Source organism: Rhinichthys klamathensis, unplaced genomic scaffold (genome assembly GCF_029890125.1).
Source record: "Rhinichthys klamathensis goyatoka isolate OS25496 unplaced genomic scaffold, OSU_Roscu_1.1 h1tg000605l_1, whole genome shotgun sequence".
Taxonomy (NCBI): domain Eukaryota; kingdom Metazoa; phylum Chordata; class Actinopteri; order Cypriniformes; family Leuciscidae; genus Rhinichthys; species Rhinichthys klamathensis.
In genome coordinates this window covers 50,278-65,262 of record NW_026607060.1, presented here as the reverse complement: position 1 = coordinate 65,262, position 14,985 = coordinate 50,278, and the positions used below count along the sequence as shown (strand labels likewise).

The 14,985-nt window shown below is 38.6% G+C and overlaps 2 protein-coding genes across 2 annotated transcripts; one reads left to right on the top strand and one right to left on the bottom strand.

Annotated features, from left to right (window-relative positions):
* Positions 1 to 382: 382 nt before the first annotated feature.
* cdk5r1a (cyclin dependent kinase 5, regulatory subunit 1a (p35)) lies at positions 383 to 2,664 on the bottom strand. The gene is made up of 2 exons (XM_056240632.1): positions 2,092 to 2,664; positions 383 to 1,420 (listed from the first exon to the last, which is right to left on the bottom strand). The coding sequence occupies exon 2, from the start codon at positions 1,381 to 1,383 to the stop codon at positions 469 to 471; it is 915 nt and encodes a 304-aa protein (XP_056096607.1). The 5' UTR covers positions 1,384 to 1,420; positions 2,092 to 2,664; the 3' UTR covers positions 383 to 468.
* Positions 2,665 to 4,411: 1,747 nt separating this feature from the next.
* Positions 4,412 to 14,634, top strand: psmd11a (proteasome 26S subunit, non-ATPase 11a). The gene is made up of 12 exons (XM_056240647.1): positions 4,412 to 4,566; positions 5,964 to 6,065; positions 6,215 to 6,411; positions 7,308 to 7,365; positions 7,997 to 8,191; positions 8,618 to 8,762; positions 8,856 to 8,916; positions 10,003 to 10,065; positions 13,183 to 13,308; positions 13,395 to 13,430; positions 13,619 to 13,670; positions 14,355 to 14,634. Exons 1-12 carry the CDS (start codon positions 4,479 to 4,481, stop codon positions 14,495 to 14,497), a joined length of 1,266 nt encoding a protein of 421 aa, XP_056096622.1. The 5' UTR covers positions 4,412 to 4,478; the 3' UTR covers positions 14,498 to 14,634.
* Positions 14,635 to 14,985: the final 351 nt, after the last annotated feature.

Here is a 14,985-nt window from a genome sequence, read left to right as displayed (position 1 = left end):
AAAGTGTTGCAAACTTGGCTCTCGTTTTTAACTAATACTAAGCTGCAGGAATACAGCACAAGCTGAACTTTTCAATGAATGCCGCCGTCTTTGTTGTGAGTCAAGAAGCATTTTTATTGGGACTCATTAAAACTGCTGCTCATGTTTGTGTTTGGATGGAATCACTTGGAAAGGTCAACATGCTGCCCAGTCGGGAATATCCTGCAGTTGATTCACTGACCTCAGAAACGCCACACGACCAAAGAACACATTGTTGGCTGGCAAGGTGTTGTCCTGCATCTAGGTCAGACCTTAAGGGTTTAGAATGGCTGATCCAATCGCATTCATTGCTACAAATAAGCTTCAAAATCTATGCTTTTTAATACTAATAATAACACTAAAGTTTTTGTTCTAAAAAAAACTTCTTTTTTTCTGTGCACAAAACCTTTTTATGCACAGTTTTTTCCTGTTTATGCACAAACGGCTCACTTATCGATCCAGGCCGATAAGTAGCCGGCTGTCCTCCTCCTTTAGAATTTCGTTTTTCAGGTCAGCGAAAACCTGCGTGAAGTAATGGGGGTCAGAGTTAAGCTGGAGCATTTTGCTACTCATGCGGTTGATGATCGCCAGACTGCGATTCCAAAAGGCATCCTTATCCGTCTCCACCAGGAAGGGCTTGAGCGGGTAGGAAATCTCGTTTCCCATGTAGGAGTAGGACAGGTAGAGGCAAGTGAGCAGCTCAGCCTGCAGCTCGCGTTCGCTGGACACCTCGCCCGAAATGACCTCGCGGCAGAGCATATAAAGGAAGACCACGTTAGCTGGGGTGATGAAGCCCTGGTCTTGCCAACCTTGCAGCAGAAGGGACCGGTCCACGCTGCGCAGCCACAGAACAGGGTCGGCGGGAGAGAGGCGCTTCAGTCGGTAGCAGCGTCGGCACAGGAACTCGCCCAAACTTCTCAGGAGCTCACTGGTGGAAGCCTGCACGATCACTCTTTTGGGTGTGCCAGCGTTGGTCGTTTGACCCACCGATCCAGTGATCGAGGTCCTCTTCGCAGTGGAGGCCACATTGGCCGTAGTTTTCGATGTGGGTATGGAGCTCACGGTCGGCTCCTGCGTTAAGCCGGAGAGATTGGCACAGGACTGGGACTTCTTCAGGTTTTGGCTGTTGAGGGTGTCCACGCTCTCTTCATCTTGACTGTCGCCCGACGCCAGCTTCTTAGAGCCTTTCCTCTTGGCTGAAGCCGCCACTATGCGCTTCCACGGCAAGATATTGATAAGCGACTGCCGTTTCAAGCTCTTGTCCTTGGCATTTTTACTGTTTTGCACAGCTGTATAATGGGGTGGTATTTCATCAAACAGGCCTGCCTTTCGGTAGCTCGGGGAGACTGAGAGAACAGTTCCCATTTTGCCTTGATTATTACAGGGTCTTTAGATATGGAATCTGTCCATAAAATAAATAAATAAATATGAATGTTTAGTGATACAATAGTATTTCATCTAAATAAGCAATGATTTTGATTAAACCATTTATCATTGATCACCATTTAAACGCAACATACACATGCACACATGCAAAACATAAGCATTTCTCTCTATATATGCTATATTCTATAATATATATATAGCCTATAGAAAACTAAATTCAAAAATCGTAAAATTGTTTTTTTATTATCGATTTCCCTGTTTTAATGAACTGAACCGCTGGTATCCGATTCACCAGAAGATTCAGCAGAATATGCGAAAGCATCCATCTTAGCTTCAAAATGGAAGGCTAGAATGTAAACACATTCATTCCTAATTCATATCCAATTGCAAGGAAAATCCCTCTCAGTGCGTGTTGTAAATGTGAATATTGAATATTTCTACATTTAAGCTTTAAGTCGTTTATGACCTCATAATTTATCAAGCTATTCAAAATATTTAGTGGGTCACACGAGGAAACGAGAACATAAAGGTCGTAAATCAAGATAGCATCTTTATAATCTGGCTCGTGTGGACAGTACAATTGAGTTTTTCACATTTTGTGAACTATTAAGAGCGAACCCTTTAAAAGCGTTTTTGAAATTAAGTTAATTTGATTCAATATGGATTATAAACATAAATGTTGGTTACCTGCTAATCAATGCGTCTTCCTCGCGGTGATAAACGTAGATATAAAATAAGAAGAATCGGTATAGAAATATCCGTCGATTATCCTTTTTTCTCAGAGTGTCGCACTGTGAAACGTGCTCGTCGTTGTCCAAGGTGCTGAAAAGGGGACGTCAGCGATGAAATAATGCTTCTACGTAAAGCAAATATGCAGGATGTTCAGGATTCTCCGGTTGCTAAGGTTACTTCACAGGATGCACGCCATGCACGTCTTCCCACATAAACCCTCGATGGCAATTCTGTCGTGTCCCTTTCATCACAATAAATATCGGGTCTGTTTCACATCTGCCAGCCTGTGATCTTCTTGTTGAACTGCGCAGGCGGGTAAACAGACTAGGTTTGAATATAACTAGAAAAGCTTAAAAATAAAAGTCCGTGTCAGACTAATCCTTAAGTAAATGCAATGAATTGCGTTCATTGACCGCTATTTATTTATTTTTTAGAGAGAGAAAGGCATTGGCCTCTCTTGGTGATGCTGAATCTCAGATGGGTGGGAACTTGGCAGTGGCTGAGCTCCCTCTAGTTATCTGTCCATGCCGTCCGTCATGTGGGCTCTGAAATCGCTCACCACAACACCAGCATATTTTATAACGATTCCTAAACTTGACCATAAGGTCGTCTACCTTTCATGGTCAAGGAATAGCTATACTTTAACTTCACACGCCCTGTCTTTACATGAAATGCCAGCTGTTGGCAGTCAGATAATCATTACAATCTTTAATCAAGATCCAGAGAGTGAGGAAAGTCTCACACACTGAACGCTCAAGACAGATTAACTTCAATCCTGATGTGCAGTAATGTCGCCGAGGCTTTGTAGTCCTCAGTGGCGCAGGCAGACATGAATGGGCAACCCCACCCCCCTGATCTCTCTCTCTCTCTCTCTCTCTCACACCCACCCACACACTCTCTCAATCTCTCATGCTTATCCACTCATCCTGCTCGGACTTTGTAATAGTTTAAAAAGCAATAGTTTTTTTTTTTTATACCAATCTGAGTGTTTTGCAATTTCACTCTTTTACGTTAATTTAAGCTTATCAAGTCATTGATGAAACAGCACTTCGTATCAAATAAAGATGACACGCAGACAGATACACAAAGTCTACACACCCTTGTTAAAACAGCTGGGTTTTTTTTGTGAAAAGAAAATTAAACAAAGAATCATATCAGAACGTTTGCACCTACAATGCCCCTGAAACCTTAAGTGATAGGCCTATATATCAGCACTTGGACTTAAAACACTTGGAATAACGTATTGCATGTTTGCACACCCCTGAACAAAGCACCCTTAGATTTTATTATCAGCTCTCAAGTCTGTTTGGATAGGAGTCTATCTTGGCACATCTTGACTTGTGAATATTATTCTTTGCAAAAACTTTCCAAATCTGTTACATACATTACAAGGGCATCTCCTGTACACCATCATCAGATTTTATGGGCTCTGGCTTTTCTCTGTATTCTCGTAAATTTGGAAGGAACACCCTGTTCCTGATAATGCCACTGTTGTGCCATATTTCATCACTTGTGGATGACTGTCTTCACGGTGTTCCATAGATATCTAATGGCTTGAATTTTTTTTGTAGGGCCCCTCACCTGAGTGATACCTTTCAACAATAATGAGATGGTACCATCTCATTATTGTTGAAAGGAGCATTGCTCTTTGTGGCCCAAGAACAACCAAGAACATGTCATAAAAACCTTACAAGAACAGCAACAACATTTATTTGGAGTTGTTCGGAGTCATTTCAGGTAAAGGCAGGTGTGTACAGTAGCCTACCTCTATCCATCCATCCATCCATCCATCCATCCATCCTGGTAATAGAGGCATAATGCAAGTACATTCTCCAAAATCAGTTATGCAGCATGCAAGACAGTTTACATGACATGTCAATGGCCAGGACTTGGTGTTAAAGGGATTGTTCACCCCAAAATGAAAATTGTGTCATCATTTACTCACCCTCGTGTTGTTCCAAACCTGTATGAGTGTCTTTCTTCTGTGAAGCCAAAAGAAGATATTTTAAAGAATGTTGGTAACCGGACAGCTGACTGCACCATATTGACTTCTATAGTATTTTTTCCCTATGATGTAGTTCCTTCGTCAACTATCTGGTTACCAACGTTCTTTAATATTTCTTCTTTTGTGAAACTCATACAGGTTTGGAACAACATGAGGGTGAGTAGGCTATATGATGGCAATTTGTAATTTTTGGGTGAACTATCCCTTTAACTCCTCGAGTGAGTCATACACCCTATTGTCTCTGCGAACTCAATCTCCCAGCGTGCCTTAGTGGCGCTTCCGGTAGCGTGTTCAATGATGATTGTTGTGTGAATCAGGCAATTGGTGAATTGGGAAGATGGCGGCTGCGGCGGTAGAGTTTCAGAGAGCACAGTCGCTGCTCAGTACGGATCGGAATGCGTCCATTGACATTTTACATGCTATTGGTAAGTGTCTCCTGTCCCGCCACCTTTTGAACTGCTTGTGTGATTTTAGCTAAAGGAGCTGTGCTTTTAACACACGGATCATGTCCCCAATTGCGATTTGTAGAACTGCAGCTAAATGTGTTAGCCGGTTTCATGCTGCTGACTCACTGTGACAGGCATGAGAAGCCTTTAGCTGAATAAATACACTGTGCTCTTACTAACAGTTAACTTAACAGATGAGCCGCTGCGCTCTTTTAAACTTTTCCCTTACATTTATTTGTATTACTTGTAGCTGTTGTAGTGTTAGAAAAAACAATGTTCAGTGACCTGCCACCCGTGGAAACAGTTAGCCAATCAGCTAACTCAGTTTCAATGAACCCGAATCTCTCTTTAAAAGTCTGTAGGTATTTGCAAAACACGGATAAATATATAACTTATATATATATATATATATATATTTATGTTTAGTAATTGTTTTCGGCGTCCTAATTCTGGTGAATAATGTACAATTAGAGAAATGACTGACGTTTCCTAAATTACGTTTAAATGTACTACCAGAACTTTTATGCCAACTTAATTAGCTTCGCTAACGTTAGTTAGTGACGTTCAATTAGCTGCTTATGACATTTAACTTACCGGTAGGTATGAATTATCATAGTGTGTCAAGAAAAGTCTGAAAAATATTATTTCAACTTATTCATGGCAGATTTGAGTCATTAAAGCATGACTGACGTGTTTTTACGATTACGGTCAGTGGTCACAGACCTTTTCTCCGCTTATCGTTCAGTTATGCTAACGTTATATAATATGACAGCGTCAGTAAGTTTTGTTTGGCATGAAGTTTGATATGTGTGCGTTTGTCACGGATAATTTGATAGCATGCCACGCCACTTTTTGATTATCTGCTGCAGAATGTCATGTTTTTAGTTATTTTAACCTTTATTAAATATCTTAATACATTTGTAAACTATTAACCCAAGCAGCATACAATAGAAAGAGACAAAAATAAATTCATATTTTAAGAATAAAAAGTTAATAAAAGCTAGTTGTAACAAATTAAACTAAGGGGAGTTAATAAAGTAATTTAGAGTGTTTTAAATGATTCCTTTTTCAGCTGCTTAAAGGATTTGATTTTTCAAATCATATTTAAAAGCTACAAAACTTGGCAATTTGTGTAAATAAAACTTGCCTCCCATCAATTTTTTATATTACACACACATTTAGTTTCTTTATGTTTTAATAAGGTTTACATGTTCCTTTGGCATTATCAACAGTTGTTTAAGCCTTAATCTATCTGAGGATCATGATGACCAAGATGAAATTGTCTAGGCTATATATTGTCACCAGAAAGTCTAAGCCAGCCAAGTTTACATAGTTCTTTTAACAGCAATATGATCTACTTCTGTCCACATTCACAGTCAAACGAGACATCCAAGACGATGACGAAGAGGCTGTGCGTGTCAAAGAACAGAGTATTTTGGAGCTGGGCGGACTGCTGGCCAAGACTGGACAAGCTGCTGGTAAAGATCTTTAACTAATGGGTTGTCAGGATAAAAAAAAAATTTCTCATCATCATTGTCTGATAGTCTTGAAGTGCCACTGCTCTACTCTGTCAGCTGTCATTTTCCCCAAAGTTAATAACTGTTGTCCATATATTGTTCCTTTGCAGAATTGGGAGGTCTGCTTAAGTTTGTCAGACCGTTCCTGAACTCCATCAGCAAGGCAAAGGCGGCACGGTTGGTGCGCTCTCTGCTCGATATGTTCTTGGACATGGAGGCAGCTACTGGTCAGGAGGTGGAATTATGTTTGGAGTGCATTGAATGGGCCAAATCAGAGAAGAGGACCTTTCTACGACAGGCCCTGGAGGTGAGCACCTAGTTTTGTAAGTTAGAGACTTGCAATGGTAAACATCACCATTACTGTTGCTTATATGTAGGGTTAGGTTTTGGACAGTATGTTATTGATATTTTTTACCAAGGTAAAGTGAATAGTAGGCTATTCATCTGGTCAACTGGTCATGGATTTGACATGACTGTCCCTAGTTCACAATATGAGGAAGGAATGAGTGAATGTGAGTGTATTCAAACATAATTTATGACAATATTGTGCACTTTTTTGTATTGTGGTATACATAAACTTTCAAAAGTTAGTAGTTTTTGAAAAGCATCTTTTGTATGCTTACCAAGGCTGCATTTATTTAGTAAAATAAGTAATATTGTGAAATATTTTTGCAATTTAAAATAACTTATTTTAATATATTTTGAAATCTTAATTTATTCCTGTGATGTCAAAGCTGAATTTTCGGTATCATTACTCTTTATCATTATCATTAGTCTTCAGTGTCACATGGTCCTTCAGAAATCATTCTAATATGCTTATTTGCTGCTTAAGAAATATTTCTTCTTATTATCAATGTTTAAAACTGTTGTTGTGCTTAATATTTTTGGAAACTCTGTATTCACTCAGTATTCTTTGTTTAAAAGAACATTGGTTATATAAAATATAAATCTTTTGTAACATTATGAATATCTTTACTTTCACTTTTAATCAATGTAATGCTGCCTTGCTGAATGAACAAATTATTTCATTTAATAAAATAAATCCTCCTGATTCCAAAATTTTAAACCGTATCAAAGCGTAATGGAATTGAGTCACCAAAATATTGTTTTTTGCTTCCTGCCTTATAAGCTATCTTTGTGGTTATTAGTATTGATCATAAGCTGGTTCATTGATTTCTTATCAGTGTTGCTTCAATCTTTTAGGCCCGTCTGGTTTCTTTATATCTTGACACCAAACGCTACCAAGAGGCTCTGCAGCTTGGTGAGTCCTTTACAAGATCGTCCCTTGTATTTGAGATTGTCATGTTCTTACTTTTTAAAGGGATAGTTCACCCAAAAATGAAATTTCTGTCATTAGTTACTCACCCTCATGTAATTTCAAAACCCATAGGACCTTTGTTCATCTTCGTAGCACAAATGAAGATATTTTTGATGAAATCCAAAAGCTTTCTGACCCCCCCCCCATAGACTGGAACTTAATTGGTACTTTCAAGGCCCAGAAAGGTAGTAAATACATCGTTAAAATATCATCTGCATCACATACATGCGTCGTGGTGCTCACGTGAACAGCGTCAGATGCGCACAAAAAGTTTTCTTGTCGCTTCATAACATTAAGGTTGAACCACTGTAGTTACAAGGACTATTTTAACGATGTCGTCTTTACTACCTTTCTGGGAATTGAAAGTTGTAGTAACGTTGCAGTCAGAAAGCTCTCGGATTTCATCAAAAATATAATTTGTGTTCTGAAGATGAACGAAGGTCTTACGGGTTTGGAGCGGCATGAAAGTGAGTAATTAATGACAGAATTAAACATTTTCGGTGAACTAACCCTTTAAGCTTGGGAGATATATTTGGGGTCTATAGCCACTGTCCTTTTCTTTCTTGTTAATCAGGCTCTCAACTCCTGCAAGAGCTGAAGAAGATGGATGATAAAGCTCTACTGGTGGAGCTCCAGCTGCTGGAGAGCAAGACGTATCATGCATTAAGCAACTTGCCCAAGGCCAGAGCAGCTCTCACCTCTGCCAGGACCACGGCAAACGCCATCTACTGCCCCCCAAAGCTGCAGGCTGCTCTAGATATGCAGTCAGGTATGTTTCCACAACCCTTCTACAAAGACCTTCTGTATCACGCCAGATCCTAACCAGACATGACGGCTAATTTGTCTGTCCACACTGAATGATCTGATCGTAGCCAGTCAGAACATATTTGTTTGTACTGTAACATGACTTCCCAGAGTGAGACATTCACATGCATTGATAGAAACAGTTTCCATGTCCTCAGTCTCAAAAGTATTAACAGCCAGACTTGATTCTACATTAGCAGTACTGGGCCTTTTTCCTGCAAATGCTTATTGAATGCTGATGTGCGTTACTTATCCTAAACAAATGGAGGAAAAACAGATCATGATTTACCAGATGATTAGTTATTGAAGGAATTTTGGATCTAGTATTGGAGATTTGAGTCACTTAAGTTATTGTACTGAATGCATCACATCCTTTTTTTTTCCCTTGCAGGCATTATTCATGCTGCTGAGGAGAAGGACTGGAAAACGGCGTATTCATACTTTTATGAGGCTTTTGAAGGCTACGATTCTATTGACAGTCCCCGTGCCATCACTGCACTCAAGTACATGCTCCTCTGCAAGATCATGCTGAACTTGTGAGTCCTGGCTTTTTCTAGTGTCTCTCACTTTTCCTTTTCATTAAACTTAGATATTGAACATGTTAAACCTGTATGTCTTTATCTTTGCAGGCCAGAGGATGTGCAGGCCCTGATCAGTGGAAAACTTGCCCTCAGATATGCTGGCAGACAGGTAGATGTCTGAGCTGAAGGGTCAATCTCATGGTGTAGTTTTTCCATGACTTCTGCAAGAATATTGTCAGCAGCTAAGATCACATCATAATGTTATACATTATCGTATCGTGTTACACGGTTATGCATTTTTACTATAATTACTATAACTATGTTAAAGTATTGTTAACTAAAGGTGTGCCATAATGAGTTTCATACTAGTTTGAGGTCAAAATCTTGTACTTTACCACACTAACAGATCAGGCACTTCTTGCCCGTACCTTAATTTAAATGCTTATTTTAAAGTAAATGTTAAATTGTAGTCATTAACTGAACTTAATTGTTTTAGTGTAACCCCCACTTACACTACCATTAAAAAGTTTAGGGTCAGTAAGCTTTTGTTTTTGAAAGCAATTAATACTTTAATTCAGCGAGGGTGCATTTAATTAATCAAAAGTGGCAGAGAAATCATTTGTAATGTTACAAAAGGTTTCTTTTTCAAATAAATGCTGTTCTTGTGAACTTCTATTCATCAAAGAATCCTGAAAAAATTAATCATGGTTCCACAAAAATATTAAGCAGCACAACTGTTTTCAACATTAATAATAAGAAATGTTTGTTGAGTAGCATAGTAATGATGCTGAAAATTCAGCTTTAACATCATGGGAATAAAACCAATTTTAAAATATTAAATAGAAATGTTATTTTAAATTGTAATAATCTCACAATATCTTAGTTTTTACTGTATTTTTGATCAATTCAATGAGCATAAGAGACTTTTGTCAAAAGCATTTTTAAAAGTCTTTCCGACCCCAAACCTATGAAACCCAAGTAAATTTTAAATTGTGGATTAAATCTCAGTCTGTGGTGGAAAATGTTTCTGAGAGAGCTATAATGAGTCACCTAGTTCTTAAGCCAACATTAAAATACTATCCCAGATTGCAGCACGCATTTCATAGTTTTCACCACTTCCATTTTTATGAGTGTATAGTGCCCTCTAAAATGCACTGACACCTGACCCTGTGTGCTGCTTGACAAAGTGATGATTTTCTGTTGTGTCATTGGAGGATTATGTGGATTAACTCGTCCTGTCTCTCTCTTTTTTTAGACAGATGCACTTAAATGTGTGGCCCAAGCCAGCAAGAACAGGTCACTTGCAGACTTTGAGAAGGTGGGTCAGATTCTTTGGCTTTAAATGTTACTAATGTTGCGCCCTCAAAGGAACTCATGTAGGGCAGGCTAACACGAGTTCTTTGTTGACTCTTGAGTTTTTATTAAAATGATCCAATTTGTATTATGGATTTTTCAAACTAATCTGGATACTCGCTTGTTCAAATTAAACTCTACAGTGAATGAAATGTAAATGAAAAAACAGAAATGACAAGAAATAAAGTCTACTAATTATCAATAAAATAATAAACACACATATCGTCGTTGCCCGATGAAACTCACGTATGTCCAAAACGGTTACTTTTCAGGAAGTGAAAAAAACACGTAATTTCAAAAGCAGTTGAACGTAGCGTTGTCATACTTGGTACGACAACTTTAAATGTAACCATATTCTTGCCAGTGTAATGATATAATCTAGCCTGACTTCGTCATACTCATATTCTTGTCAGAATGTGAGTCTGACACTGCTTCATAGGGCTTTGATTATAAGGCGTGTCTTAACCGAACCAGGAAAAAAAAAAACTCTGCACTCAATTGGATAGACCTACAACCAATGAGAGCAACGCAGTAAGTCAACTACTTTGCATAGCACAGTTGTCAACTACAGAACTCAAATGCACGCACGCTGGAAGAAGTAAAATAACGAGTGTTGCTTCTTTTACTTGGCCCTCTATGAGTGCGACCAAAGGAGAAACCACAACGACCACAGGGTTTTCATTGCGTCCCATATCTTAGTTACCATCGGAGCCAGCTGATAAATTAAACTTTTGCCGAATCCCATAGGAAGGACGGCAAACACATCTTTCCGATCGACAAATGCCTTGATTGCAGTTCTATGTTCGTCTTTTAAAATGAATGCGCTGTCGATTTCTTTTACAACGGACGCGATAGCGGAATCTCTACATCTCAGTTCTCCAGCGGCAGTCATCTGTGAGGGAAACCAGTTCAACCCAAGCGCTCTTTGATAACGTGAGGATTACGTCCCTGCAGATCATCTGTCCATCATCGTATAAAGCCCGCCCTGGCAATTTGACTGGCCCGACGATTTCTGAACCGATCATAATTACTCCTCAATGGAGCGAGTCCAGACCGAACTTCCCGATCAAAAAATGTTGTGGGCGGGGTTCGGGCTGGCATCCAGGCTAGATATAATCCACATTTGACCAAAATCGAGTTTAAATGGACATAAGTGCATATTTTACAGTAACGGTGGTCGATACGCGTTTTTACGATCATTAATTAGAATGACCCAGTCGTGTTTCATATTGACAGATGAATAGGCTACGCTCAGTTTATTAAATAGCCTACGTCTCAGTTTATTAATACGCTCAGTTTATTATATGTCTCTTGCAAACTATGAAGGGACAATGAATCAATACACTGACATGGCAATGATAGACTGATACTATGAGGGGGAAGCACAGGCGAAGCACTGCTACTTGGGCGCAGAGATAGGCTATCAAGCAACACCTGAAATAAAGCTTGCAAATTTGTTGATGAAAACATTGATTGAAATGAAGATACAATTTATACAAAACGAAATTTTCAAGCAAAAATAATATTCGAAGATCGCTGGGTATTATTTGATTATTAGCATGTGAGCAAAGCGGAGTGGTGTGACGCTTAAAAAACTTAAACATACGTTTCATGTTTATGTTTAAATAATATAATGTTATTTTTTTTTTATTTCATCTATGTTGATTATATGAACAGAACCGCATGAGATGAGTAAGATAGGATCATAAGATGACCAATAGGCCTATATCGGAAAACATTTGGAATGGGTCAGATTTTGATCTAAGTTTTGTTTTGTAGAAAGCCTTTCTTTAATTTTTATTTCGTTTTGTATAAATTGTATCTTCATTTTAATCAATGTTTCATCAACAAATTTGCCTGGATTAATAAAAAAGAAGCACTTCATATGAAGTGTGCATTTCTCTCTATAGGCGCGTTCACTACTGCGAAGATGGCGAGTCTGCATCCTCAACTTTATCAACAATTCAAATGATTCATGCATAATCATTACCTTCGCCGGTTCTTTGTGGCAAGCTTTATTTCAGGTGTTGCGTGATATCTCTGCGCCCAAGTAGCAGTGCTTCGAAACTTCACGAGACCGGCGAGATGCATCCACAGGGTGGGAGATACGCGGCGTGATTGACAGCTTTGACACCAAATGGATATACGTGAAAATCAGATGACATGATTTCACAACTTTTCATTGGTCATTTAGATAATGTGAAGCATGCTGTATACGGAAATGAACCTAGACATTCTATCCGTCGAAAAATCTCAAAATCGGCAAAATGGACATACGCGGTTTTCATCGGACAGCGACGATATACTGATTGACAGCAAGTCACTGTAAAGTTTACAGTTCAAGGACAATGTTCAATGTTGTGAACAAATCAAAACAAGTAGCCGGCACATAAACAAATAAATAATGTAAATACCAGAGTCAATGTTGGAGGCCTGAAATGAAGCTTGTGATGGTTTCAGCCTAAAACAATTAGCTGCTTCACTCCTAAGTGCAAAAAATTAAAGAAATAGGCTCACTGCGTGTGTTTTATGCAGTAGCACAATCCCCACGATCTCAGTCCCGTTCCAGCCTCTCCAATAACGGATCACTCTCCCGTGATGTTTCCCTCTTTGCCGGAGGAAGTTTGAGTGTTCCGGTAACTCAAACAACTATCCGGATCCTCTCGAAATGACACGCATCGCCAGCATTCGGCAGCTAGTCTCATCACTCACTGAATCGAACTCTTAGCCGAAGTTATATTCAGCACTGTAACACTTGATCCTGATGGTTTGCTAGGGTTAGTCAGCCTAACCTATTGGACAATGTTAGTTCCAGGTTCTAACTCTGGATTGGCCACAATAACGCAGGTGAGGAGGATAAACATGTCCAAATAAATTGAATACAACTTGGTTGTTAGATAGCAATAACAATTTACATGTTCCCTTTTACAGAACTGGGAAGAAATATAAAAACAAAGAAAGTTAACAAGGCAGCATCTTAGTCTAAATTATAATTATACTTCTTTTCACCCCAGGTTACACTACATTCTCAGAGTAACTGCAGTTTTTACATTTAATGTCCTTCTCTTTGATCTGCATTCAGGCTTTAACAGAATACAAAGCTGAGCTGCGGGATGACCCCATCATCAGCACCCACCTGGCCAAACTCTATGACAATCTGCTGGAACAAAACCTCATAAGGGTCATCGAGCCCTTCTCCAGAGTGCAGGTAATGCCCTGCTATACCACAGGGAGCACTGATATATGCTTAAAACAGTTAAGTTGGTCACTTACATTTTTCTCTTATGCCAACAGATTGAACATATTTCTGAGCTAATAAAACTCTCCAAGGTAAAGTCTTTTTACTCTCTAATTTGCAAATAACACTTCTAAACCTCAAATGTATAGATTTAAATGACAAACAAATTAAAATTTTAATCACTGTTGCTTTTGCTGCCATGCTTGCCACGGCAGCAAAGATACTTTGTTTCAAGTATCCGTTCTCAAATTTTAATACCGCTCTTCCATTATCTCATCAGGGGGATGTTGAAAGGAAACTGTCACAGATGATTTTAGACCAGAAATTCCACGGTATGATGCCATCATCCTTGTCTTTTACTTGATAAGTCTTAGGTTAAAACTTAGGACTGGTTATCAATGCATTTACAGATTTTATTATGATTGATTTTGATTCGTATGTGTTTTTCAGTTAGAAATGTCCATTTTGCTTACAAATGATACTACTTCTGTAAATTATACACTGTAAAACCTCATTTCATTAAAGGAAATCGATGCCTTACATTTTTTAAATTATAAATATTGTTTTATTGGATTGCTTTCATTTGAGTTTGCTAAAAATATGATATTTCTAAATATAAAATTAAACTGCTTAAATACCTTGTATAGCTGAAAGTTTCCTGAATTAAAATGATAAATATCAAATTAACGCAAATCTCTTGCGGTAACACTTTAGTCTCAATGATTCATTTAGTAAATTTTACTCTTTTACTGAGTCCATAGCAGTGTTTTAGACTGACCAGAAAATCAGTCATTCCTCAAACTATTCATTAAAAGAACTGGCTCAAGAGTCATTAACTTCAGGAATTGGGCTTCACTGGTCGGTCGCACCATTTTTGATCTATATTTTTACTTAGTACTAGACAAACAGACATATATTATGTTGTGTATATACTATAAATCAGTTTTTGTGCTCCCTCCAAATATTTTCACTTTATGACGATGCTTATCAAAAACTCTCATTCTCACGGCATATAGGAATCCTTGACCAAGGGGAAGGTGTCTTGATTGTATTTGACGAACCTCCCGTAGACAAAACATATGAAGCTGCCCTTGAAACAATTCAGAACATGAGTAAAGTAGTGGACTCGCTCTACAACAAAGCCAAGAAGTTGACATAGGCAAGTCCATTTTCTTTGTTGTGCATAATAATGTTGAATTGAAAAATGACTTGTCTCTGCTGATCTCAGCTTTGTCTTTTGTGCAGGTTGAGCATTGGACCCTGCAGCTGAGAGCATGGCCAGTGTGGTGGACTCTGGGGGAAGGGGAGGGAGATGTACAGATAAAAAAAAAAAACACCCCCCAAAAAACAGACTGACTCCTGCTGTTGTCCTCTCTGGCTTTCACTTGGACATTTTTTACCACCTTACAGACAAGGACAAACTACTTCTATTACTATGGGATCACAATTTTTTATTTTCACTTTATTTTTTGCTGGTAATGCATTTCTTTGTATCTTGGCTGTGCCTAATGGGCCATCAGGGAATCTTAAAAAATAATAATAAAAACTCACCTGCATTCTAACTTTATTTGAAATGTATATACATAGATCTAGCAAAGCTGATATGAGAATGATTCAGTTCCTTTGCCAATCTGGGGCCATTGTGTT

Bases quoted from the DNA above. Each gene is read 5' to 3' on its own strand.
- psmd11a (XM_056240647.1), top strand. From the start codon at position 4,479: ATGGCGGCTGCGGCGGTAGAGTTTCAGAGAGCACAGTCGCTGCTCAGT. The intron at 4,567-5,963 runs GTAAGTGTCTCC...CCACATTCACAG, and splicing joins TGACATTTTACATGCTATTG to TCAAACGAGACATCCAAGAC. The intron at 6,412-7,307 runs GTGAGCACCTAG...TCAATCTTTTAG, and splicing joins TTCTACGACAGGCCCTGGAG to GCCCGTCTGGTTTCTTTATA.
- cdk5r1a (XM_056240632.1), bottom strand. From the start codon at position 1,383: ATGGGAACTGTTCTCTCAGTCTCCCCGAGCTACCGAAAGGCAGGCCTG.